At 36.5% G+C, this 26,524-nt stretch overlaps 1 protein-coding gene across 1 annotated transcript; it reads right to left on the bottom strand.

The window, feature by feature from the left end:
- Window positions 1-938: 938 nt before the first annotated feature.
- On the bottom strand, window positions 939-22,247 carry SLC35B3 (solute carrier family 35 member B3). Its single transcript, XM_009279161.2, has 9 exons — window positions 21,975-22,247; window positions 20,501-20,622; window positions 18,410-18,564; window positions 16,718-16,825; window positions 12,019-12,117; window positions 9,056-9,147; window positions 8,554-8,665; window positions 2,787-2,856; window positions 939-1,665 (listed from the first exon to the last, which is right to left on the bottom strand). Exons 1-9 carry the CDS (start codon window positions 22,173-22,175, stop codon window positions 1,515-1,517), a joined length of 1,110 nt encoding a protein of 369 aa, XP_009277436.1. The 5' UTR covers window positions 22,176-22,247; the 3' UTR covers window positions 939-1,514.
- Between the last annotated feature and the right edge of the window lie 4,277 nt (window positions 22,248-26,524).

Genomic DNA, 26,524 nt, shown 5'->3' with positions numbered 1-26,524 from the left:
CATTTGTCCCATCGTGCTAAGATGGCTATGTTATTCCATGTTCTATTTTATAACATACTTAATATGGCATATCCTAGCTACCAACCCAATAAGCAAAATTTAAGGCACATTTTGTGTCTGTGCTTTGATTACAAACTCCTTGGAACAGCAATTCTTCCTAAATGTCATAAACTAGTATTTTTGGTAGAAGGCAATCCTGTGAGATACTTCAATTCTTTGTATGTTCTTCCTGACTATACAATTCTATTATCCAATTTACTTTTGTCTAAGTTGAAAGAACACACACCAAGATGCATCTAAGGGACATAACAACAACAAAAAAATCATGACCACATGAGAACAATAAACTGTAAGGTGATTAGTATTTTTAAAGTGCTATTGTTAAATATATAAAATGAAAGAGACAGCACGCGATTCAAAAGCAAATTGGATATGAAAGTAAGAGAGATAAACAGACTTAGTCTTCCTAAATTCATGATGAAAAAGACGGACTGGTAGTACATTGTCTCCTCCTGTCATTAAATAAAGAAAATTGTAATCTGCACCCTAATCCTCTTAAGTTCATCACAGGACCACACAAGGACTGACAAAATATATATATTCAAAATACATTAGCAGATGCTGTTATTCTTTACTCCAATACTGAAAATGAAGAGTTTTGATTTGATGTAACTAATTTAAAGGACTTCCACGTCTCTTTACACCACTATGACATGGAGGGCCACAGGCCACTAAAAATTTTGCATTTCACCACAGAATAAGCAAATAACAGCTTCTTAGACCACTGTTTCAATCATGACTTTTTCATTCTGTGTTCTCACCCTGTTCAGGCCTAAAAGACCATTCCCCCCTTGTAAAAGCATGGGTGTTGACTGCACAGGCTCAATCTCATTTTTGTTACTTGCAAGCAAAAAGAGTAACACCGTAAGATTTCCATAAAAAATTCAATTATTACAATAAATACCAAGTTCTGTGATGATCTAATCAATAACTTAACACCCCCCCTCCCCCCCCATTTTTATTTAAAATGAAGAAGAGTGACAATATACCATATTCTAAACCTCCCACCTTTAAAATCTCAATTTGGTCAACCAGTTGCTGATTAGGTGCCATTAAATATTAATACAGTATTACATTTAAACTACCCCGCCTAGACAATTAACAAAGACAAAGAACCACTAATCTCAGATCAGCCACATGGCCAATATTATTAAAATGCCCAAATTAGTCTTCTACTGTGTCCCTCTTGGAGTGCAGCTTCTCAGCAGTCTGCCAGGAGCTGCTGTCCTTCATTGCCTGATAATGCCATCTGACAATAGCCTACACCCCCTCTTATGATGAATTCAAGTGCTCTGAAGAAAGGGCTCACAAAAATGTGCATTTCTAGCAATCTGCAAGCAGACAATATGCCTTCAGCTCCTTTGGTTTTAATAGTGTTCCCTTTGGAAAGTGAATCAGCTGAAGACTGTTCCAATAAAATAATGTCATAGTCTAGACAAGGCATAAGCCACTGTCTATACAGTTTGTGACAACGTCCTTGTTTTTCTTTCTTCCACACTTTTTTTCCAAAGACCATGCAGTGAAGGCAGTTTGATTTTATCCATATTCTTACTGTAAACATTAAGAAATATACCAAGGACAACCAGTAAGCCTGACCACACGTACCTAAAGGGGAGGGAGAGGAGGGGAAAAAAAAAGTTACCATTAGCACTTTATCTGTAGCGATTACATACCAATATTTGTGGATTAAATAAAAACAAAGCCCCTACATTAAGGGGAGAAGAGTTTAAGGAAAAAAACCCCAAACCCCACAAATTAGTGGACTCTGAGAAAGAATTTGCTTGAATCTTTATTATTACTATCCTTCCACCCTTCCTTTTCCCATCCTGGCTGGAGAGCTTATTAAGGTGCATTTATAGTTAAATAACAACAGTAGCTGTCTTTCTCACATGAATAAAGTAGTCCTGAGGGGTTTTAGTATGATTTTCCTTCCTACGGTTATGAGAGCTATACTCTCTATTACTGGTTCAAAATGTGTTCTCACTCAGTGTCCTATATCCATACTTCCCAAGGTAAGCACATTTTTGTTTCAGCTCTCCATTATTTTAAGCCTCAAGATTTTGAGCTGGAGTAAATTCCATTTGGGCATTTGGCTGTAAGCTTTGTTCTTAAATCTCAGATAAATTTATACATAGCAATAAAAGTGAATACTATTTTGTTTCAGACCAGAAGCAATTAGGATCAATGTAGCAACTTAGCTGCATTTTTCAATGTAAGCTCTTCCTTGAAATTAAAAAAAGGGAGAAACCCAAGCTCAAAACTCTTGCAATTTAATATATCAAGATAATAGAAGCTTGCAGTTATTTAAAAGGGCTAGCTAAGAACTCAAACCTGAGCTTGTAAAAGGGGAAACAATACTAAAATGGAGAAAATGCCTGCCTTTAGCCAAATCTTCCTCCACAAAGAAAGTACCCAAACAATTTATTAAGTATCATAAGCACTAGATATTATGTGAGATTTTTCTTAAAAAAAAACAAAAAAAAAAATGCCAACACATGGAATAGCTTGTCTTCCAGACCTTTAGAAAAATGGAAACTATTTTCTATAGCGTGATTAGCATCAACAAGCCAGTCAATATTTACAGCAGATGGCCAGCATTTGTAGAAGGTACGAAATGAAAAGCAGTAAAGCCTAATATGATTAATTACTGTTGTTATATTTCCATGATCAAGAACGTAATTTTTTATAAAATATATAAAATTCCATTTAAAACTATAAATACTTACTGGAATGTGAATGGCTTTGCAAAGAACAAAAAAGAAAGCACAATGGTCATTGCTTTTCTTCCTGTAGTTACTGCAGAGGAAAACAAATATTTACTTCTTTAAGAATTCAGTTACAGCAAAAGAACATAATATAGTCTTCAATATTAGCAGATAACCTCATTACATAATTTGGTGTCTGGCTAAAACGAGGACCATCCTTGGCGCAAACACAGACTGCAGACGCATCAGTCCAGTGCAAAACAGCGCTAGAACCATACGCTGTTTGAAACGAGCACATTGCCTCAGTAGCATCAGCTCCAGTCACAGTATCTGCAGCAGAGAAACTTCCAGAACAAGACTTGCTATTTAATAACTTCACGCTAATCAATTCACAATCTCTGAAGGCAACAAACAATCCTTGCAAGTAACTGATGGTATAAACTAATCTGTTAAAGCAGAAAAAAGTGGTATCACTGTTTGGATACACCAAATCTCTTGCCATTTCCACCTCGTTATTACAGTTCAGTAACACACCAGTGGTGTTTGGGCTTTAATTTTAAGTGGAATGAGATCAGCATCTTGTCATTCTTTTGAAGTTACTGAGAATTTACCTAACAGTGCAGAGAAACACAATTTGGGTTAGAAACCTAAGAGACCAAGGATATCCGACTTCAACGATTATGCATTAGGAAGTTTTCATCAAAACCATTAAGAGACCTTCTTCTACATGTGATCTTATCACTAGGAAGAATCATGGCAGTAAGAAGAGTTGAGAACACAATCCTGTTACCAAAATGGAACTGAACTATCTGTTTGGGGTACTCTCAAATTAACTATAGCTCCAACAATTATTTGAACAATTTCAATGCTATCTGCTATGAACAAGAATACAGTGTTGCTAGCAAATTGTGTACTGGGAAACCTATATAGTTTATCACTGAAACAAAATCAATAAATGAGTAAAAGTTATAGAAAATGTTTAAAAAAAAAGTAACAATGCAGCCAGGCGTACAAGTTTAGCTATGGAGGTTAAGGGCCTGAGAAGGTGTTATATGATAGTGCAGGCTTCTCACTTAAGACAGACCCCAGTACAATTGTCTGCACCGGAAGAAAACTGTGTTTTTTATTAAACAGAAAATATTTTGCTTACCATGAAGTACTTTCTACTATGCCATACTGGAAAGCCTTTCTTGTGTAACTAAACCCACATTAGTCTTACTGTAACATACTGACAGAAGGAACCAATGACTACGGATGTATTTTCACGCTGTTATGGCTGGTAAAGCAAGTTTCATTCTCCCCAACCCTCCCCCACAAACAAATATTTACTTAAAAACATGTTTTGTAGTGGAAGAAACAGCCATCACCATTGCTTTATCTGCCCCAATCTCAACTTTTTAGTAACAATTTTCTTTACATTTTAAGAAATTTATGCGCATCAAATAAAATGATTTTCTATTACATGAAAAATTAGAGGAGAATGAAAAAGAAAATTGAGTTTTAATTAGAAAACAGTTTACAGATGAATAATTTAAAAAAATGGTTAAATTACTTCAGTTTTTCTAATTACGATTATTTCTGTTCTTTCAAATCAGTTATTAATTAAAATATTTATGTAACCATTTCCTTCTAAATTAAGTGCCTTTTCTTCTTTTTCCCAATTAAGTCTAATAATTTCTCATTCTGCCAATAGAAATACAATTTTCATTAAACTCTTTCACCCCACTCCCCCCCAAGAAGGGGGAGGGTGGATGGGGGGGTGGGAGGGACAGTAATGAATGTGGTGTTCTTTCAAGGCACAATAAACATTTTGACATTGCTACAGGCAAGATGGAAAGGGCTCCAGTGTTAGGATTGTCAAGGTCAGGCATAAGAAAACCTGGGAAGGGTTTCCTATTCCACAGCATCTTTAAACATATTTTAACACAGTAAGACTTTTTTTTTTTTTAAAGAGCTATTTTAATACAGGAACCAACCCTCTCATCAGGGCCAATTTCCAGTCAGGAGACGTACTGAACTTCGTTATAACAGAAAGTGCTGCAGAAGCAACAATTAATAGGAGAGCAGAGCATGCAATCCTCAGGTCAGAAAACAACTGTCTGTATTTTCCTCTCCACTACTGCGAATGAAGGAGAGCATCACCTGACAGAAACCAGCTTTTAGGGGTAGAGGGAAGAGAGGAAAGTAGCTCCATGGCATCTTGCTACACCTTTCCCCCCCCAGGCCCTCGTGACCAATGTTTGTAGTTTTAAGAAAAGGTAACTTGAGGAAGGAATGAGCCTGGTGTAACCGTTCTTGACAGACTACTGTAATGACTATATAAATGATAGGAGAAGCTAGATAGGCAATGACTGATTTTTCAAAAATACACTCAAGTTACATTTTAAGTTTGGAAGCAACAATTTTCCACAGACAAACAATTTTACGTTCTATAGCAGCTGCATATAGTAAAGAGTAATAATTTTAGGGACAGCCTGAAAACAGGTGTACAGGAAGATGCTGAGAAATGATCATGTCAGACTTTTCCTTTAGTGTTGTTAGATACATAAAAAACATTAACTTTACAATTAACTGCTGTTAAAATGAACAGCAGGGTTATTTCCCCTTATTCCAACAGTTGAGGATATTCCAATATGTAAACACTTCAGTCACTTGACTGTTTTATAAACTCGTAACAATACAGGTTAAAAGCATTCACTTATGATACAGTTATGTCATTCGGCTATAGCTAGCTTTGCCACACTCAGGTAATGCCACATACGAAAATATGCCACGGCCTCACAAATACAGATGCAAGCCACGATAAACTCGTACAAATAATTTCTGAGCCGCAATTTCTGTCACATCTGTCTTAACTAGCGATTCCTTTGATTTAACCATTTTCTGTACTGCTTCTTCCATTAAGGATCTCAGGCAGACAAAGTATCAATAAGGTCTGAACACACTTCCTTCTCTGAAGCCACACAGTTGTCCTTCCACACAAAATACGTTTAGTTTTAATACTTTTCATTGCTTCTAAGGCACACATCAGCCAATGCATTAGTAAAGACCAAACATAACCAGATGACATTACTTGCCAGCACAGTGCTGAGACTTAATTGTGCTCAGTGGCTAGTGCTACAGACAAGATGGAAAGGGCTCTAGTGTTAGGATTGTCAAGGTCAGGCATAAGAAAACCTGGGAAGGGTTTCCTATTCCACAGCATCTTTAAACATATTTTAACACAGTAAGACTTTTTTTTTTTTTAAAGAGCTATTTTAATACAGGAACCAACCCTCTCATCAGGGCCAATTTCCAGTCAGGAGACGTACTGAACTTCGTTATAACAGAAAGTGCTGCAGAAGCAACAATTAATAGGAGAGCAGAGCATGCAATCCTCAGGTCAGAAAACAACTGTCTGTATTTTCCTCTCCACTACTGCGAATGAAGGAGAGCATCACCTGACAGAAACCAGCTTTTAGGGGTAGAGGGAAGAGAGGAAAGTAGCTCCATGGCATCTTGCTACACCTTTCCCCCCCCAGGCCCTCGTGACCAATGTTTGTAGTTTTAAGAAAAGGTAACTTGAGGAAGGAATGAGCCTGGTGTAACCGTTCTTGACAGACTACTGTAATGACTATATAAATGATAGGAGAAGCTAGATAGGCAATGACTGATTTTTCAAAAATACACTCAAGTTACATTTTAAGTTTGGAAGCAACAATTTTCCACAGACAAACAATTTTACGTTCTATAGCAGCTGCATATAGTAAAGAGTAATAATTTTAGGGACAGCCTGAAAACAGGTGTACAGGAAGATGCTGAGAAATGATCATGTCAGACTTTTCCTTTAGTGTTGTTAGATACATAAAAAACATTAACTTTACAATTAACTGCTGTTAAAATGAACAGCAGGGTTATTTCCCCTTATTCCAACAGTTGAGGATATTCCAATATGTAAACACTTCAGTCACTTGACTGTTTTATAAACTCGTAACAATACAGGTTAAAAGCATTCACTTATGATACAGTTATGTCATTCGGCTATAGCTAGCTTTGCCACACTCAGGTAATGCCACATACGAAAATATGCCACGGCCTCACAAATACAGATGCAAGCCACGATAAACTCGTACAAATAATTTCTGAGCCGCAATTTCTGTCACATCTGTCTTAACTAGCGATTCCTTTGATTTAACCATTTTCTGTACTGCTTCTTCCATTAAGGATCTCAGGCAGACAAAGTATCAATAAGGTCTGAACACACTTCCTTCTCTGAAGCCACACAGTTGTCCTTCCACACAAAATACGTTTAGTTTTAATACTTTTCATTGCTTCTAAGGCACACATCAGCCAATGCATTAGTAAAGACCAAACATAACCAGATGACATTACTTGCCAGCACAGTGCTGAGACTTAATTGTGCTCAGTGGCTTCCTCACTCACAGAGGGCCAGACAATCTCAGCTAGTAGGATTTCAATCTCTCCACATGATTTTTCCAGATGACTGATTACTCAACGTGAAGAATATGTCCAGTTGCATACCGGGTAAGAGTCAAGTCTGAATATCTATAAAGGTTGAAAATCTATAATGGTTGTGATTGCCTCCTGCTTCACACCCTCCTTTTCCTCATCCATCACCTACCTGGAGCATGTCAGCGCAGATAGGTGTGACTTGCATTTATTGCTAGGTCATTATTATATTATTAGGTGAGAACACCACATCACAGAAACTTTTTATTTGTGTGTGAACTATCACAAGAGCAGACAAGATGGCATTTGGTGACTTTCTTAGCCTGGAGAGGATTCCAGTAACTTCTGACATACTTTAGGGACTTATACTGTTCCACATTCACTTGCGGCTAGCAGACACCCCAGTGAGGGACCCAAATCTTTTCAACATATTACTCAGAGTTCTTTACATTTGTTTCTTCTGACATGGTTGATACAGTCATATGCTGTACTAAGCATTCAACAGAAAACCTGGCTGCTTCCATTTTTTGCGGGACAATTACATCGAAGTCTAAAAGATTTACAAGACTAGACAGAGTCTGCTGCTGTCATTAACAATAGGCTTGTACCTGTCCCATGAATACATAAGTTGCAATTTAGAGATAATCCAGCAGCTGTTACACAGCCCACCAGAAGTTTGTTTAGTTCAAATCCTGACTTCCAAAACTAATACACACCCTTTATTCCCTTCAGTTTAATAAAAAGAAGCGAGGAGACCATCACAAAAGTCAGGATTTATTCCACTTGAGTGTATTCTGAACTGAGTCTGGACTGTACGTTTAACATTGCTACAGCAGCATTCCACTGACAGGGGATAGACATTCAGAAGCTTTGGGGGAGTTCTTCATAGTTTTTCTAGCAATACCATTTGCTGGAAATTTCCAGAAATTCTGTGCTTAGAGACTATGACGCTGCCTACTATGCCTTACTGGAACATCCTTACTTTTCCTTCCACGTTTCAAATAATACCTGTCTTTTCCTTACACCTTGCTATACATTTCCATTGCAATTCCTCTGTTTAGAACAGTGTTGTTTCTGCATTAACACATAGCACAGCCTATATGCACAAGATTACTTAACAGGCTCTTCAAAGTTGAAACTGCGGCACAGAAAGGACCAGGAAGCTCTCAAACACATACTATTAGAGAAGATCCATGCTACACAAACCACAATCAGTCATCCCAAAGAACAGAAAAAAAGCCAGAGTGAGAACAATTCTCAAAAGCTCTGTCCTAAATAATAGAATAGGATTACTTCATGTTTTTATACCAAAAGCAGTAAAGATATCATTTGTTCATACCTGTTACAGCCAGAAGGGCACCAAAGATTTTAATCAACGCTAGAACAAAGGATATGCCAAAATACCCAGTCAGGGAGAAAAGGAATGCATAACCGTAAGTCTGAACTGGATGCTGCAAGAACAACAAAAAAGCCTGTTAGGAAAATGTAAAACAAACCCTGAGGTATTGCAAAATGGCATAAAACTACAGACTTCAATCAATTGCTTGAGCAATAATAAGCTGTTCAACAATGCATTCATGCAAAGATCCTTATTAGATTTTAGTTAAATAATGGAAAAATAATAATGAAATTATAAACTCATAAGTCTGGTCCTGTGATTTTGTTTTGTTTTTTAAAACACTACCCTATCTTATACATCAAAGACTGTAATAACTATACAAGTCAACCAGTTTACATGATGAAAATATAACTTCAGAGAAGTAGCGAGATTTTTCTAAACCATACAGAGCGATGTTTTCCAATGAGATTGTTCATAGAAAAAAGGAAATTTTTACACCTACCTTTGAGCAAAATGTTACTGCAGGGCTTAATCCACTAGTGCATGTTAATCCAAATAAAATATACACAAAACCTATTGAATAGGAATACAAAATAGGAATACAAAACCCAGAATAGTTTAAGAGAAAATAATTACCAGGTGATACTATACAAAAGGACAAAAGTAAATGCTTTCAAATGTTTGGCCTATCAATATGTTCAACTTCTCAGAGTTGAACTTGCAGTGTTTGAAGATATTTTTACTAGGATTTCTGTAATAGCTGATGTATAGTGAAAAGTGAATACTAAGTATCAGAGACATTCTTCCTACCCACAACTACATAAAAAAAGTTTTGTAAGCTAGCCAGTTTAATAATATCCTGAGGTCAATGTTGACTATGGTAAATCCTTCAAATTCAGGATTTCACAGCCTAAATAAAACTTCACACAACTATATAATCAAATAGTTTGAATAATATGTTAAACGTCTTTCATTTTCTGCTACTTATCCTGCACAGTAAAGATCCACATTACATTAAATGTGCAAAGGGTAGCACATAAGCACTATGAACTGCCAGAAGAAGTGTCACATAAGTTTCACCTGTGTCACTTCAGTTCATGTACATGGTGCACCTGCATTATGGTTATAGGATACAAGATTTTCATACATGACCAGCTAAGGCCTAGTTCAGTACTCAGAACAGACTATACTCAGTAAACAGGTAAGCTCTTCATTTTGTCTGTACCCGTATTTAACTCACAGCTTCACACAAAAGCAACAAAAAAATCTTCATACTCTCTTTTCCCATGTAGAGGCAACAATAGAAGCTGGAACTGCCCATCCATACATCCTCCCGTGCAGTGGGAGGCATTCAGCTGCTTGGGCAACATTTAGTGGCCTTTTCTTGTGAAAACAGGAAACAGTGAACAGAAATATTCTGCACATTACCAGCTAGAACATGCTGATTTACTACACTTTCAAAACTCAGTGTCAATTACAGGCCTACTTCTTTTGACACAGGTTTCATCAATTGTTTTCTTGTTATACTATCTCAATTATTTGCAAAAATAAATCTATTAACAATTGATAACAATGCCATGAGACAACAGAACACTTATCGCTGCTCTACAATAAAGGAGGATGAACATACATTTCAAGAGCAGAACTGTTTTCAACCTCTTAAAAAACAATGACCTGATCTTCAAAGCTCTTATTTTACAGCATTTATACACACAAAAGTTAGTCTCTAGTTCTCCATTTGCCTCTGCATCCAGCTTTCCTCCCAAACTACCCAAAGACATCACTTTTCACAACCAGGAATGAGCACCACATTGCTAGTTCCTTGTTAGGCAGTGTGATTTAAGTCACTTCCTCAGAATCACACACAAGGCAAAATCAGATATAAGTTTCCAGAGCAGTGGTTACTATTTCAGCCACAAGACATCTTTTCTCTTTTCATAATTGCTTAATCCATGGCAAGTTCCAAATTCGGCAATGAAACAGAGATCCTGTGGATGACAGGTTCTTTTACTATTCAATTTTATTTCCAGATCACTGTCCATTAAACACAATCTCCAATTCAGAAGGCCTCTTAAATTTTCACCCACAGTCTGAGGTCTAGAAAAATGATTTCTGATATTCTGCTTGTACTTCTGCACTGAATTCTCCAAACAAAATCCCAGAGTGTAATCTCTACGCCTCAAACAAACAAAACCTCTACACTGATTCTCTACAAGTAGTATGAGTATACAATATGAAGACCAACGTTTGTCAGACTAATGCAGAATAAAAAGCAAAGTTCTGGAGATAACAGGAGCATCGCAGGTAAGGCACTTAACAACTATCAGATGACTGCTGGCAAGATGCAAAGTGGGCAAGAAAAGAGTTACAGATTGTATTTCATTTTGGATTTCAGAGATTACAGCTATAGAAGGCTGCACTGGGTCAGGTGAGGTCCATCTAGCTAAGATCTCTGCCTCTGGCAGCAGTCAACACTGAATACTAAGAAAAAGTACAAAAATAAAAAACAAGAATACAGTGACGCTTTTCAGGATATTCTTCCACTTTCCAGAAACTTGCAGCTCAAACTTCTTGAGCCAACCTAAATCAATTTTCAGACACAAATGAAGCTTCCTTCTAACTAATTTTCTCTCCATTTATGAAGCTATTCTCATAAATGAGAAACTAGATTTTCTAGTTAAGTGTCAAATACATGCCAAATATGCAAATTAAATTTCAATAATTTTTTCACTTGTGGCATATTCAAATAATGTCTGTTATAATAAAAGATTTTCTTGTATGTACTTTATTTTAGAGAACAAGATGCCACAATCAAACATAAGTTTTGTCTAAAAAGAAAAAAGTCAGACCATATGAACAGATAATCCGCATTCTAAATAAGTGTGTAAAAAATACTGAGCAAGACTTTTTCAAAATCATGTATTTCACTGAATCAGGAACACACACATTCACCCATTCCGAAAGTCAGAGTTTTACTGATTTCAAAAGCTTAAAAAAAGGCTGCCTCTCAAATGCTAGCATACTCTAGAATTGGAAGTCTAGCAAAGTAAGAAAAGCATGTAACTAAGAAAAGTTATGTGTTCCATGTAACACATGCTTATCTATACCAGAAGAACAGTATATATTTTTCAGAGATTAAGTGCATGATCATACAGAAATCATACTCCATTGATTTCAGGCCTGCAGGGTAGACAAAGAAATTGTTGCTAGAAATAAGCGTTTTTGTAGCTGCAGTATACATTTGAAGTTGCACACAGAAAGCAGCACCCCTGAAAGGTTAAAACACAAAACAAACAAAAAACCACCAAAAGCCCCCAAACAAACAAACAGAAAACCCCAAGAATAGTACACCAAGAGCCCTTCTTTACATATGCAAGGGAAAAGCAGATTTAGTTTCATGTTTTGTCATTGTATGCCTTGTCTATGATAGAATGTGTTCTTTTAAAATTGCAAATCTGGTATTTACCATTTCTGAATTAGAACCATTGTGCAACTTCATAGCTTTTTCCTGTACATTTCCTATAACTGCATCTGCGCAGAGGGCAAGGGATATTAGGACCACACCTAATACAAGAAAACAAACAAACAAAAACCTGTTCAGAATATTTATTGGCAAAGCAGAGTAGTGACAAAAACCACTCTGTACTTATCCTGAAAAAAATAATCATCTCAGGAATAGAAAAATAATAGTAAACCCCCTTCTATATCATATTCTAAATGTCAGCAAAACTGTTTCATTATACTAGTATAAAGCAGTGTCCACCCCCACTCCCTCCACCAGTTAAGCCCCGAGCACTGTGTGTCTCTAAGCTTGATAGGAACATCTGGACATTGCTATAAAGAAGCTAGCTGTAGTTTTTGTAGTAACAAGAGTGAAAGAATATAATTTGCATTTATTGAGATATTTTTAATGAAGATAAATAACCAGAGAACATACTCTTTTGAGTAGTTAATCCTAGATTATTTTTCCTGACAAAGGCAAATAGAAATGTTAGATGTAACGATAAACCAAATGCAAGAGGATTCACAGTGGAAATCTTTCACTGTTGAAATATTAATTTTAAAAAACTATAGTTCAGGTACAAAACCTATGGTTTTAGGTTACCATATTTGTTCACAACAAAGTCACTACACAGTCAATAATGTAATCAGCTTTCCCATAACAAAAATTAATAACTCTTTATCCATGCCAGTCACAATTCATTTCCCAACCTCCAAACTTCGATTCTTTCATGACTGTAGCAACCGTTGTATTTAATGTTGCAAGAGTAGAAATTAATGATGCACACAGGTTGAAATACCACTTTTCCTAAGTATAGAACATTACAGAAGATATCAGTCATCAAAATCATATTTACTGTCTGCTCTAGTCTTGGTTCCTTAAAACGTCATAAGTGTCAAGGAAGAATGAGTGGAAGACTAGAAATAAGCAGTGTTTTATTTTCTTAATATTACGTTCTTGCTATCAGAGGTCTCAAAATAAGCATTCTGATGAACCAAATGGAGTATGGCGAAGAGGAAAAAAAAAAAAAAAAAAGAGAAAAAAACATCCCAGCTGCTAGGATTTTCAGAATTGAAAGACTTAACATTTTTAAGACCAATGAAGTTTAAGGTGGCATCTCCTTGGCCAACTTCTGGATATATGGGAACTTCCAAACCAGCATTTTTAGTTTGGGCACCATTTCCTTTCCCAGGCTAGACTTATGCAACTGAAGCAACAGAAAAAAGACGCTTCATTATCCAAAGTTATCTGGCATTGGAAAAGGTAAGAGTCAATGGAAATGACATGATAACCTGAATAATACTGGTTATGCTAAACACCACAGTATAGAGATATTAACTATGGATTCAGCTCTGGTCCAAAGATATAACAACACCTCCAGCTCAGCAATAGTCTTGCTGCAGATCACTTCTGTAAAGTGACTGAGTATGTCTTCATCTGCGTTCTCTCTCAGCAGCGCTTAATGGCCCAGGCACATCACTGGACAAATACATCGGTTCAGGACTGGATTGAGATGAAAAGGTTACCTGGAATCTGAAGTGCAAGAGCGTATGGAAAGGAGAAATGTAGGGACAAGACACATGTTAATATTACGTACATGCACAGTTTGGAGTATGAAGAGAAGAATTGTTCCACTCGTCGTGATAGCACTGCACCTGCCGAGCAGCAGCCACAAAACCATGAACGAGACCAGTAACATTATGTAGTATGTAAAGCACGAGTAAAATGATTGGAAGAACTGGTCCTAAATTAGTTCTGAAAGAAATTAAACCTGGAGGTCTTGCACCAACAGACTTGGTTGAAACACTACATTACATTGTATTTTACACTATTAATGTGATGCTTGAAGTCATTAAAATATTAACGCTGCTTATACATTTACAAACTATTGGATATTTACATAAGTTCTTCAATAATACATTCTCACACTTGCAATCCCCACCACACAAATGTGTTAGACTAGTGAGTTGTTTGGAGTCTACCTGCCCATTAAGACCTCTTTAATACTGCACATTTTAGAAGCCTGCCATGCGTAAGATTAGAAGACACAGTAGAGGTAGTTAACCAAGTAACATCATCTTAACAACAGTGAAGCTAAGGACAAAACACCTCAGTCTGCAAAAGACTAAACTGCACCTGTACAAACAGTCTAGGGTGGAGGAATTTTCATGCAATTGATATTTTTACTGTGTCTTCACAAAAATAGTTAATTTCCACTTACACCTGTAATGCCAGAACAGTGGAAGTTCCCGTAGCAACAATGTTTCAAGGCTGTCTCCTTCTACACACCCTTCTCTTCTGGTTTCTCTTTTGGAAGTCCTGTATCTATTATTCACAGCTATTTAGGATATCTACCACTACCCCTCCAGTTTGATAATAATAAAGCCAGGAGATGCTTTGAGGTCTTCGCACCAACTCCATCTTGAAAAGTATACCTCTTCCGTAGTTATGAATATGTATCTGTTCTGGCAGAAGAGAGTTTCTGGTTTTTGTAAAAATGTTCATCCAGATAATATTTCACGTCTGCTCATACTCCATTTTTAATATTTGCATTAGACAACAAAGATTATGTGTTTTGTTTACAGCATACTTTTGCTCTTGTAGAACTGTGAAATGTAAACAGCTTGTTCTTAACACGTTAGTAGAAGTTCTATGAAATCATGCTAGAATCATACTAGTTTGCATGGAAACAGTTCTACATAAATGTGCATAAATCACTGGAAAGAACTCAAGAGTTCAAGGGGCAGTAAGTAGGCAGTAACATGAAACTGCAACTTTAGAAAACAGTAATTTAATTTGCTGTTTATGTTTTTGAAAGTTTTAATATCCTTAAATACGTCGTTATTTCTCTGAAGATACTCTATGAAGACACAAAATTAAATTCTGCCTCTCTGTTTTCAGCTCTTATTCTGTGATTTCCATCGAGAAAAGTGTAATTATTCAAAAGAATATGCCATTTTGCAGTTGAGCAAAGTTTTTAATAATTCTTATCACTGGTTTTACACTTGGCAGCTACATATTTCTGCAATGCCAAAAATCAGAACATTTCTTGAAGGAAGGGACCATCTATCTCCATAATTCATCCAAGAAGAGGAAAAACTCCACTTCTCCCATTATGAAAAGTTTCTTCTGGTTAAATTAAGTGACATGGGAATGAAACAAAACAGGAAAGAGGGAATAGAGAGATACAGAAAGAAGCGTCTCAGAAGGTGAGCAGGAGAATTTTGAATCACCTTCCGAAGGGGAGATCCAGACTCTTGAATTCTAGTTCTACATTCTATTTTCACAGAACTAACTTCCTCCAAATGGTAGTGCTCTAAGCTTCACTATACACAGACTTGCTTGAAGTGTTCAAAATAAGTTAATAATGAAAGACAACCCTGTTTATTCTCTGAAGACATTTAAAGTTTTTTATCTTGTGTTTCGCAGATCTTTGAGGGTGTCAGGACTTTGCTACATTTGCTGCACTTTACCCTATCCCATTGAGATGAAGAATCAACTTCCCAAATCTTTTCAGAATTAAGTCATAGCACATATTTAAAACAATTCAAATTTCACAAAAGGAATATATTAACATGTGAATGCACTTAGAGGCTATAGTCAAAAATAGCTGTAATGGTAACACATATCTATGCATCAGAAACACTAGAATATAGTTACATGCATACCAATGTCATACTGTACTCAAAATATATTTTTTTTCAAGTAGCCACCCAGTTACACCACACATAAACACATTAAATGTACAGCAGGTTATATAATTCACAGATTTTTGTAATTTCTTCCACTACCAGTAGCACTAAAATGACATTAAAAGGCACGAGAATTAATTTATAAGCAAGGCAAAGAAACACACAGTTTAGACAACATCACAAATTGATCATTACTAACACTAGATGAAATAATATTTTGTGAGGACAAAAAGTCTTTTCCTTAAAACCGAGAATTTATTATTATTTTTAGGAAACAACGTCTGTCGTAACAGTTGTTGTAACTCATCTCAGAATTTCAAAAGATGAATACAATAAGTTGGAATATTCAAAAGTTTTCAAGGTTCAGTAATAACCCAAACACTGGCCAAGTAAATAACATGGACTTTATGAATAACCAATTCTCCCTTGTCATTTGAGAAAGAAATTCAACTAAGTTTTTAAACCCAAGCAGGTTAAAATCTTTTCTTTGCTTCTGATTTTACACAGTATAGAAAAGTTAGAACGTGGGCACTCCAACTAAGAACTACAGCAAATCTGAGTGAGACCATCAATTAATATAAAGTAAATGGTTCCGAAATGGAAAAAGACTTAAAGGTTTAACTGGAAAAGACAACTAATGTTTTGAAGTTTTACAATGGTCAAACTGAATTTTATCATATTTATTTTAACGTATCTACTGGGAAATAAATATTTCTTGAGAACAAGCATGAGACATTTCAATCTAAGGGGTGGAATTTCCAGAAATTTTAGGAATCTAAAAACAATCACTTAGAACAAAGGCCTCTTCTGCCACAGATATAGTTCTGCTAGTGCAAAGCCAAAATGAAACCTGCATTGTCCGTATGATACCTGAAGGCGCTCCACCAAGAACTCTCAGAACTTCTATGGAACACTCATTGTAGGAAAAAACAAGCTTTTTGTTAAACTCTAAAATATAATATATCTTTACCTGTCAAGTTGAAGTTTGGTGCAACTGTGCTGTCAGCTAAAGTAAACCATATTAATCCAAGACTCATACATAGGGCAGCAGACACATCTGCAATATTATAACGTTTTCCTACAAGAGCAATACAAACAACATGAATGGACTGTTAACACACTCAGAATTTCACGTTTATCCTGTTTAGCAGACTAGAAGACAAAGAAAAAACTCTTCCAATGTCATTCTTCTACTTAAGTGGAAGACTCAGTGCTCTGGCCTTTCATGACTGGAATTAGTTTCTTCTACAACAGCAGTTCCTAACGTGGAGGAGGACCTTAACAGATACTATCTGATTCTTGTGGTCAATTTTAGTTTTACTGCTAACGACATAAAGCACATTCTGAATGACATAAAGCACATCCTCCCTGACAAAGCACCATCTCAGCAACTTCGGGACAGCTTAGATGTTTTCTTAAGATTTTTCCCTCATGCAAGACATTTTGGCTGCCTTTATTGAATAGACAGAAGTCATTCCCAAACACTAAGATAATTTGGGTACTTTTAGAACCCTACATTATCCCTTAGTTTGGGAGAGACAGGATGGCGAGGGGGGTGGAGAAAGAAATAGAGTGGGGAAGTGAAAAGGCAGGAGTTAGTGTATCTTGTTTGAAATAACATATTCCTTTCCCAGAAGCTGTACTTTCAATATAAGCTTCCAAGGGAACTTTTTTGAACTGAAAATTTTAACTGATTTTTTAAAATAAATAATAATAAATAATAAAAAAATCACGGCTGCTGTGACTACAAAACTACTACAACACAATATAAAGTTTCACAAAGCTTTAAGGGAATACCAGTCTCTGCATTAAAATGATACAAAATGACTCCTAATAAAAGGTAAATACTGTGCACACATGTGCATATGTAAACTTGTAACCTCCCCTGAAAGTTCAGCTTTCTGTTGCAACTAGAAGGCCAGAATTAACTACAGAAACAGAAATGTATCATTCTAGATTCTGTTGTATAACACTTGCCCTTGCAGAGCTTTACTGACTTAATGAATCCTTATGTATTGAATAAATAGGAAGTTTTATAATATACTTAAGTCTTCTAAATCCTGAAATACTGAAGTATGTTTATTCACATAACTATAGCCTTTATCTGTTGTTCTCCAGATCCCTTTTTCTGTTCTCGGAATATGAACTATAACTTTAGGACTAGCCAAAAGACATGTAAAGTCAGGTGTACTTCTGATTAAACTTTTCATCAAAATGTAGGAATTTTAATTAGGAATTTAGGAATCAAGCTTTTCAAACAAGAAGAGTAGGAGATTTCTTCACAAATCATGGCTGGATTTTAATTTTTTTTTCCCCATTTCAAATTTTCCATTTCCATCAAAAATGTTTCATTTATGAAGTGATTTGGTTTAGAAAACAAAGTTACATTACTTAAAATTTAAGAAAGCCTGCATAAAAATGAAGTTTTGCAAGTGACCTGTACAACTTCTTTTTCCCCACATTTTCTGTTCATCTAATTGTATTTGTACATTTTCTGAGAAGACGCTTCAGAAATTCACGTTTTTCCTGCTATAGGAAAAATGCTACCTGTCCCTCTCTACCCAAGAGCCTCAGTGGAATTTAACAAAGTACAGGATTCCATACATGACTGCCTCCCAAAGAAACAACAGAAAAAACACCTAGTAGCAAGACTAACACTTACCTTGTATAAAAACCCCGCCTATCATAACTGGAATCAGCTTACAGCACTTGAAGATGACTTGAGTAGGGTAATTCAGATATCCTAAAGAGGTATTTGACAAACCCATAGTTCCCACTGTTAAAAACGCTATTATCATGTAGGTTTTGCCAGGAATTCTACAAAATATAAACATATGAATCTTGGTATTACAGACTCATCTAGAGGAGATTTAGCTTGGAAAATTTAGATGAAGGAATATGTTTGTATTACAACTTGGCCATCTTTCTCACTGAATTTCATTCCATAATAGAAATTTAAAAACGCACATTACTGACTGAATTCAAATTTCATTTCTTTCAATTACTGCTAATAAACAGCATTCAAATACAAGACAATAAAAACTTCATGGCTCATGAAGTATTCAAGCAGCAATTCTTTAACCTCCTTCAGAGAAGGTATATTAATTACAGAGGAATCAAGACAAAGGCTTCAGCTTATTTGTCAAAGGAAACACGGAAGGTTGGTATACCAAGATATCCTGAATCCTAGTCCTGTCGTGGTCACTGTGTCAATTTTTTTGGTGAAGTTTTCACAGAAACATTGACATTTTTAGAATGAAGATAGGTGAAAAAAAAAGTACCATTGTTTTATAAAACTCAACAGAACTAAGAGAGAAGTGATTCAGATATCATGAATGGAGGGGTTTGTTGAACATTTTCAGATGTATTGTTTGCAATTTGACAAAATTATCACCTGACAATAGATGATCCAACAGTAATTTTTAGCAATTGCTGTGCTCACTTTGTGATTTTTTACAGTTATTGTTGTGCATATGTTCAGCTATTTTTTATACATACTCAGAGCCACATTAAGCAACATAAGGAGATGTCTTGCTGTAACGCTGTCTGATCCATAACTCATTATGTGATGTAGGCATACTCTGAAGCAAGTGAGAAAAATTTAAAATTTAAGAAACAGAGAATTCTGCATAAAAATTAGGAAATAGATTTTTTTAATGTCTACAAGAAGATGCCTAGGTTATAGAAAATAAAATGTATTTAAAATCTACATTTCCAACTTAACTTATTTACAGGGTCATGCTCTGTAAGCATTAGCAACTATTTGGTAATCAAAACCTAAATACTTGTTACAAAACACCCAAAAGGTAACTATGCAATATTATCTGATGCATCTCAAAAAGTCAGATAACTTGAAATATAAGCTGTCAGCGTTTAAAATAAAAAGAATAATTTATCAAAGTTACATTGTTTGGCTATAAAAGAAATCTATTACCTAAAATCAGTATATGCAAAATCAGCCACGGTTGACTACAGGTAAGGAAAACTAGTTATGCTCAGCTAGGATATAATGCTTTAAAGCAATTTTAAAATTCATGTACACCATGACAACCTCTATCCAAGCTTCCAGAGGGCCTCAATATACAGTTTGCAGAGGCTGTAGTTGGGCAGGAAGCCATAGAACGGCCACACCAAGTCAGATGAAACTATCCCATATCTATAGGATTCAAGACAGCAACAATCTCCTTGGCCAGCTGCTGTGAAAACAGAATAATTTTGTGGCAGGGTGTTATGAGTGCTATCTTAAATGAAAAATGCAAAACCTAAGGAAATCCTTTGAAGCAAACCTACACAGCCACATGGCAAACAGAGAGCAGGCCTCTGACACGCTCCAAGATGCACAGCATGTCAGAGGAACGTCTTGGTGAGGAGGTACAAAGGTTTGAGGAAAAGGTATTCAGCGAGAGATGGCTTCAAGTGCTGTGAAGTGCAGTTGGCCCTATTCTAGATGTGATAATCCCACGCAATACATACATGAGTCAGTCTGTATCAGCTACCTTAAGGATAGAATATGCTTTGTAAGTGGGACAAAGTGACAGTAGAGTCAACAAGACTACTTACAGGTCTGAAATCTAAGCGAGTGCTTATAAAACATTTTGTAACTTCATCCCGTAAAATCACATTATTTTAACTACGGAACTGCTACCAATGCCTCACAGTATTCACATTCAAACAACAGAAGTTAAATTTACCATAAACATCAAATGCTTCTAATTTGATGGACAGTGGGTAAAATGCTTGGAAAAACACATACCTTCTCCTTTTGTCCTGAATCAACTGCAATTCTATTAGTCCAAAAATGGAATAAAATCCGAATTGCACTAAAGTGAGGTACCAACCAAAAGGTTTAAAACCTTCCACTGAAAATATCAATTCCTATAAAAACAAAATCCACCAAGGTCACATACATACACCAAAATATTAAATCAAAACAAAATCAACAGATTTTTCTCCTTCATGTACATGCAAATCTAGCCTTTGCAGCTGCTGGTTATTAACGAGAATTTACCTGCCACATGTAACTTGCAAAGTATTGAAAAGGACAATTTAGGTTCTCCAAAATGCAATGAGAAAATATACTGCTGGTGTAAATCAACTGCGATTAATGGATCAATTCATCAGGGGAATACATTTGATCCATTAATATTTATCTCAAATTATAGATGGTTTCCTGTCTGTTTTTCAGTTGGTTTTCAGATCATTTACTTCAGTAGACTGGTTTTATCCAGAATTTATAAATAGCTCACAATAAATTAAATACAAACTTTCTCTAACAGACATATTTACTGGTAATTTTCATCTCTTAGGAATGCGCACCTAATATTTTCAGTGCCTGCATTAAATAGCACTTGTGAGCTTATAAATTTGCAGGCTGTAGGAACATTTAAAACCAGAGCAATTTGTTATGGAAAAATACATGCACTGCACAAAGAATTATGTAGATGTGTCAGTTATAGAAACAAAAGGCTACCTAATATTTTGGAGATTCTGCTTTCAATTACCAATAACTTTGTCTAACTTTGGAAGTAACTTTATTTTAACAAACTTCTCAGCTGTTTTTGAAAACTGCATTGGAAACATGGTGATTTTTAATTATCAACTTTTTAAATCACTGCTTTATTGAGAAGACTCAGTGAACTTAAAAAAAAAATTAAAAAAAGGAACAGAAATGTAGCTGCTCACGATAAAAGAGAAAAGTTTAGCAGGAAGAGAAATGTTTAACTAAAATGGCATAAACATTATGCTTCTGCTTAACAAACAACCATAGTACATGTTTCAGCTCCGTCCTGAAGGGAGAGCAGAGAGAACAACAGACTACTATTACTGTACGGCACTCTCAGAACTCAAGGAGATATAAAGGTTTCAACACCAATGAAGACTATACATGTCAGTCTGTACGGTTCTACAATGTGTTTGTTTTCAGAAGACTATGAAACCACATTTAAAGAATACACATTCGAAACAGTATTGAAAGGTATACCTTGCACACAGAAGTAAAAGATCAAGTTATGAAAGTCCAACTGAACCAAGCCTCATAGGCACATGAACTATAATGGAATCTTACATTATACAATTACTTACTGGTCTTGAATTCTGAAAGCTTGACTTTGCAATCAATATCTATTTTAAACGTCTATACATATTAAAATACATACTACATTATTATTATATTGAAAAAGAAAAGGGGTAGGAGGAATTGGCCTAAGACACAAGTTCATAACATTTACCTGTAAATATCCATAGATTAGATAAAACATAAAAACTCCAGAAACACAGATGAAAAATTGAGTAGGTTTGTTAAATTTGCTGAGATTCATGCCAAGAACTACAATGTCATCTACTGATTTGATATGGGGAGACATAGTTTGAGATTTGGAAGGTACACTGATGGAAATGTATTTTCTTGATGAAGTGAATTTCAGATCCATGATTCCTAGTTCGCTGCATTCGGTGCTATTGTTATCTTCTTTCTGCTCTTCTCTTTCTGTGTGTCCTCTGTCTGAAAGCTGAAAGAAACGCTAAAGTCAGATAAGACTTAACATACAGCCTTCCAACAATAACAGTCAACAAATGGGACATTTATACGGAAAATATAAACGTTTAAGAGTTTTGTTGGATTGTTTTTATTCACAAATTTTATTTATGTTTTCTGATGTCCGAAGTTAACATCAGTTAATATCAGAGGCCAACAACACTTTACGAAAGCACTTTTCCTTCATGTGGGAAGTAGTATTCCTACACTCTACAAACCAAACAAACCCCAAAACACCAGCAATAGAAAAACAGCTTTGTTTTCACAATAGCTTAAACTAGCCCTTTTATGCCAGTACTCACAGGAGTGATTGCTTGGGAGAGAAGTGATCCCCATGATCAAATCACAATGAAAGAACTGGAATTGAAGTGCTGTGGTTCTGTCTACTTTACTTCATTTTCACAGCGAAATATACCAGACTAGTCCACTACATGGGAAGCCTTGCTAAAAACTACAGATTTGAGCCTATGATTGGTTGCAAGTGTTGAACTGGAAGAAGTTATCCCCTCATTCTCACATTTATTCACTATTTCTCACACACTTCTGAGGAAAAGAACATGAAGATGGAAACAAGAAGATTAAGAAGCCGGTCTCAGAAATTAGATTGGTTATCTGATGAGGTCTATAGTATGGCAATCCCTTTAATATTAACCACATGCATCTGTTTCCACATGTAATAGAAAACAAAATTGGATAACTGAAGCCTGGAGAAGGAATTTAACAGCTTAATAGATTGACAGGCAAATAATTCTTTTCTCCAGCTCAGCAGAGAGTATGATGTTTGAGGCTTTTTTTTTTTTCTTTTTTCTTTTCAGCCTCAAGATAAACACACTGGTCAGTCAGTCGTCCCAAGATTTTTAAGTGTAGGTCAGCATCTAGTTCAGCGAGCAGCCAGTAATTAAACTCTGTTTGTCTCAACTATTCAGTGGTTTGTTTTCCCCAGCTCAAAAATACTTCTCCTCATCACACATGTATGAAAAATGCTTTCCCCACTGTTTTTAAATGGAAAATGTGCTAGTATATAAAAGCTAGATCATGCAATAAATGTAGTAAATGTAATCTGCACGGACATTGGTAATTTATTATACAATACAAGAAATTACAAGTTTAGCTGAAAAATGAAGAATTAGTGTAAAACGTGCAATGTGGTTATGTTTCCTTTTTTGATACAACCTACTATCAGGTTGGAACAAGATTCCTGTGAAAGTTCTGAAAGAACAGCTTGGGGACTATAACAGGAGTTTAGGGACTATAATAATTACTTGTGTATAAATTCAGAGCTCTTCAGTTAAAAACCAAAAGCAAGAACTAGAAAGTTTACCCTTGTGGATTGTTAGCTAATCCCAAAATGAGGTGGCCATAAAAAAAAAATGGAAAAAGTTTAAGTAGACTCTTTTCAGTAAAAACAGAAAAGTACCAATGTCATGCAATGAGGCACTAGTGAGCCTTCACGTACAATATCATACAGAGTTCTGATCACCCTCAAAGACAGATTGAAAGAACAACTGCAAAAAAGGTTATCAGGATGGAGGAACAGACTGCCCACCTTATATACTGAAATACGATGAAAGCGTAACTTGTCTAGCCTAGCAAAACCCTGATGAAGAGAAAATAGACTTGCTTTAAATAAAAGTATCACAGGGATTACCACTAAGGAGGAAAAATAATTCTAATTTTAAGGACAGTAGGATGAGAGCAAATGGGCATGAAGTGACCATGAACAAACTTTACTAGAAACTACCTTTTCTTCCCTACACTATCTGTATTCTAGAGCAGCCTAAAAATGAAAGAAAGAACAACTGAACTGTTTTTAAGGTGAAGTTTATGAAAGCAATTATGTAGAGCTAAGATAGGGCATGATGACTGAGCAGTCCCCTTTAGTCCTATGTTTGTAGCGTTCCACCACTATGGAAAGCAGAGTAAAGGTGCCTGCAGAAGATATTCAGTGATCCTTACTTGGTCACTGAACCAGGATATGAATTACTACTCTCCCCAGAATAATTGCATGCAAAGTTAGGACTCCCAAGTTCAAGACCAAGGAGCAAATCACCATGAAGGAAAGGCAATGTATTTAGAAATCTATCGACTGCTGACATCTTAGCTGAACTTGTATTTTCATTGGTCCCTGTTCAGATCTTTCCTGTGCAGTGTACGCTTCCTCTGGATAGGCACGTAGCATTTGTTCCTGCTGAGAAAGTGTGACATTATTTCTGCAACTCTTGTTAATCTGAGCCTCATTTTTCACCTAAGCTGAAACACAGAGAATGACGTATGCCCAGCGGAAGACACAGCCATGCACTGTCATGTGTGCTTCAAGAGTCCAAAAATGGAGTGAATTGTATAATGCATAGTTTTGTACCTACATTTTCTACTCTGGCCACTAATTTAGATATTATTTGTGTAACACCTGTGTCAGGACCAGAAGAAGTAGAAGCAGAAACAGTAACAAGTGTATTTACGTATTGGGTCTGGCTGGGATGGAATTAATTTTCTTCATATCAGCTTGTATGGTGCTGTGCTTTACATTTGTAACCAAAACAATGCTGATAACACACTAATGTTTTAGCTGTGGCTGAACAGAGCTTGCACCGCATCAAGGCCTTTTCTGTTTCTCCCTCTGCACCCACACCCAGTGAATAGACTGGGGCGTGCGCAAGAGGTTGGGAGGGGGCACAACCAGATAGATGACCTGAACTAACCGAAGATATTCCATGCTATAAAGTGTCATGCTCAGCAATAAAAAGCGAGAGGAGGGGGCTTAGGGAGGTTAGCCATCTTTTGCTCAGGAACTGGCTGGGCATTGGTCTACGTGTGGGAGGAGTGATTGCCTTTACATCATCCATTTTGTTTTCTGTCTCTCTTTTTCCACCTTTCCTCCACTTCTTAAACAATTTTTATGTCAACCCATAAGTTTTCTTGCTTTTACTCTTCCCTTCCTCTTCCCCCATCCCTCTGGGGGTGGGGGGGAAGTGAGCAAGTGGCTGTGTAGTGCCTAGTTGCCTACCGGCGTTAACCCACACCACAATTAACACAATTTTTCCCATTTTCAACTTATATTCAAAATATTTCCTCAGGAACACCATCAGTTTTTACAGTCTGTCCATTTAATTTCTTGCAGATTACTGAGTCTACCACTAAAGTAGTAAGAAACAACACTGATAGTCCTAGTCACGCCCAAGGCCACCCATAAGAAGATGATGCATAGTAATTGTTTTTTCTCTATTATGTTCTAAAGGAAACAAAGAAATTACCATGTTCAAGAAACATTTCAAGGAACATTATTTAACAACTGAAGAAATTGTAAATGTATGTATCTATTTGAAACACTCTCCCCCAAGTAATTTCATTACCAACAGTGACAGAACTCTTCTGAAGTCCACTGTGACTTCTCAAATTGTTATTTTTCTAAGTATCAAAAATGCTATTCATCCTCCTCTCATCAAAATCCCTCAAGCAACTGATACACCTTTTGAACAAACATGCAGCAAAAAAGTCTGTTTTATGAAGAGTCAAGTGGCTTAAGAGCTGTCCTAATGTGTGTAAAATAGCATATTCCCCTCCTTTTTTTTCTCCCGTGTGGAAAAAAAGTCAACAACACATTCTTTGGATGAAAGACTTTTTGTTCCTTCCCCTTTGAAAAAAAGTCCCATGCAGAGCAAGATTTTAACCTAGCACACAAGTAAAATAGAGTGATTATTACATGAAAAAGAAGCAAATGAACAAGTATCTAGAAAAGCAAAATTTCTTTGGCCTCCAAAAAGTTAATGACTTATACCAAGCATGGAAAAAACATTATGAAGGAGCTGGGACACTTTTGTTTAACCCTGAAGAACGTCCATGAAAAACATCAGTTTGGCAGAAACTAGCATCTCAGTACTCTCAGAAAAATCGCTCACATGAGCCACGCAAGGCAAGTTCCACGCTGGCCCGGGCCGAGATCCGTTTCCTTTGGAGCCAGTTCCACAAATGCTCGGTGGCAGGACAGCAGCTGGCACCACAACAGGGATGCTCCGGGTTACAGGGACGCAAACGTGCATCTGTCGGAAACCCGAGCAGATCCTCTGCTTGGCGGCACCCGGCTCCTGCCCCGGAGGCAAAACAGGGAAAGGGGACGGGGACCAGCACGATCCTTCCTGCTTCCTTCCTGCCCACTCGCCTGCGCCCAGCCCTCTGCCAGCCGAGCCGCCGGGGGATGGCCCACGCCACAGCCCGAGGCCAGGACAGGCGTGGCTCTCCCCGAGCACC

This window comes from Aptenodytes forsteri, unplaced genomic scaffold (assembly GCF_000699145.1).
Source record: "Aptenodytes forsteri isolate BGI_AS27 unplaced genomic scaffold, ASM69914v1 Scaffold81, whole genome shotgun sequence".
Taxonomy (NCBI): Eukaryota; Metazoa; Chordata; class Aves; order Sphenisciformes; family Spheniscidae; genus Aptenodytes; species Aptenodytes forsteri.
The sequence above is the reverse complement of the archived record's forward strand: the minus strand, read 5'-3'. Positions and strand labels throughout refer to the sequence as shown.

Bases quoted from the DNA above. Each gene is read 5' to 3' on its own strand.
- SLC35B3 (XM_009279161.2), bottom strand. From the start codon at position 22,175: ATGGATCTGAAATTCACTTCATCAAGAAAATACATTTCCATCAGTGTA. The intron at 18,565-20,500 runs GTATGTGTTTTT...TATATTTTGTAG, and splicing joins ATTCAGGACAAAAGGAGAAG to AATTCCTGGCAAAACCTACA. The intron at 8,666-9,055 runs GTAGGTGTAAAA...TTGTTCTTGCAG, and splicing joins CAGTAACATTTTGCTCAAAG to CATCCAGTTCAGACTTACGG.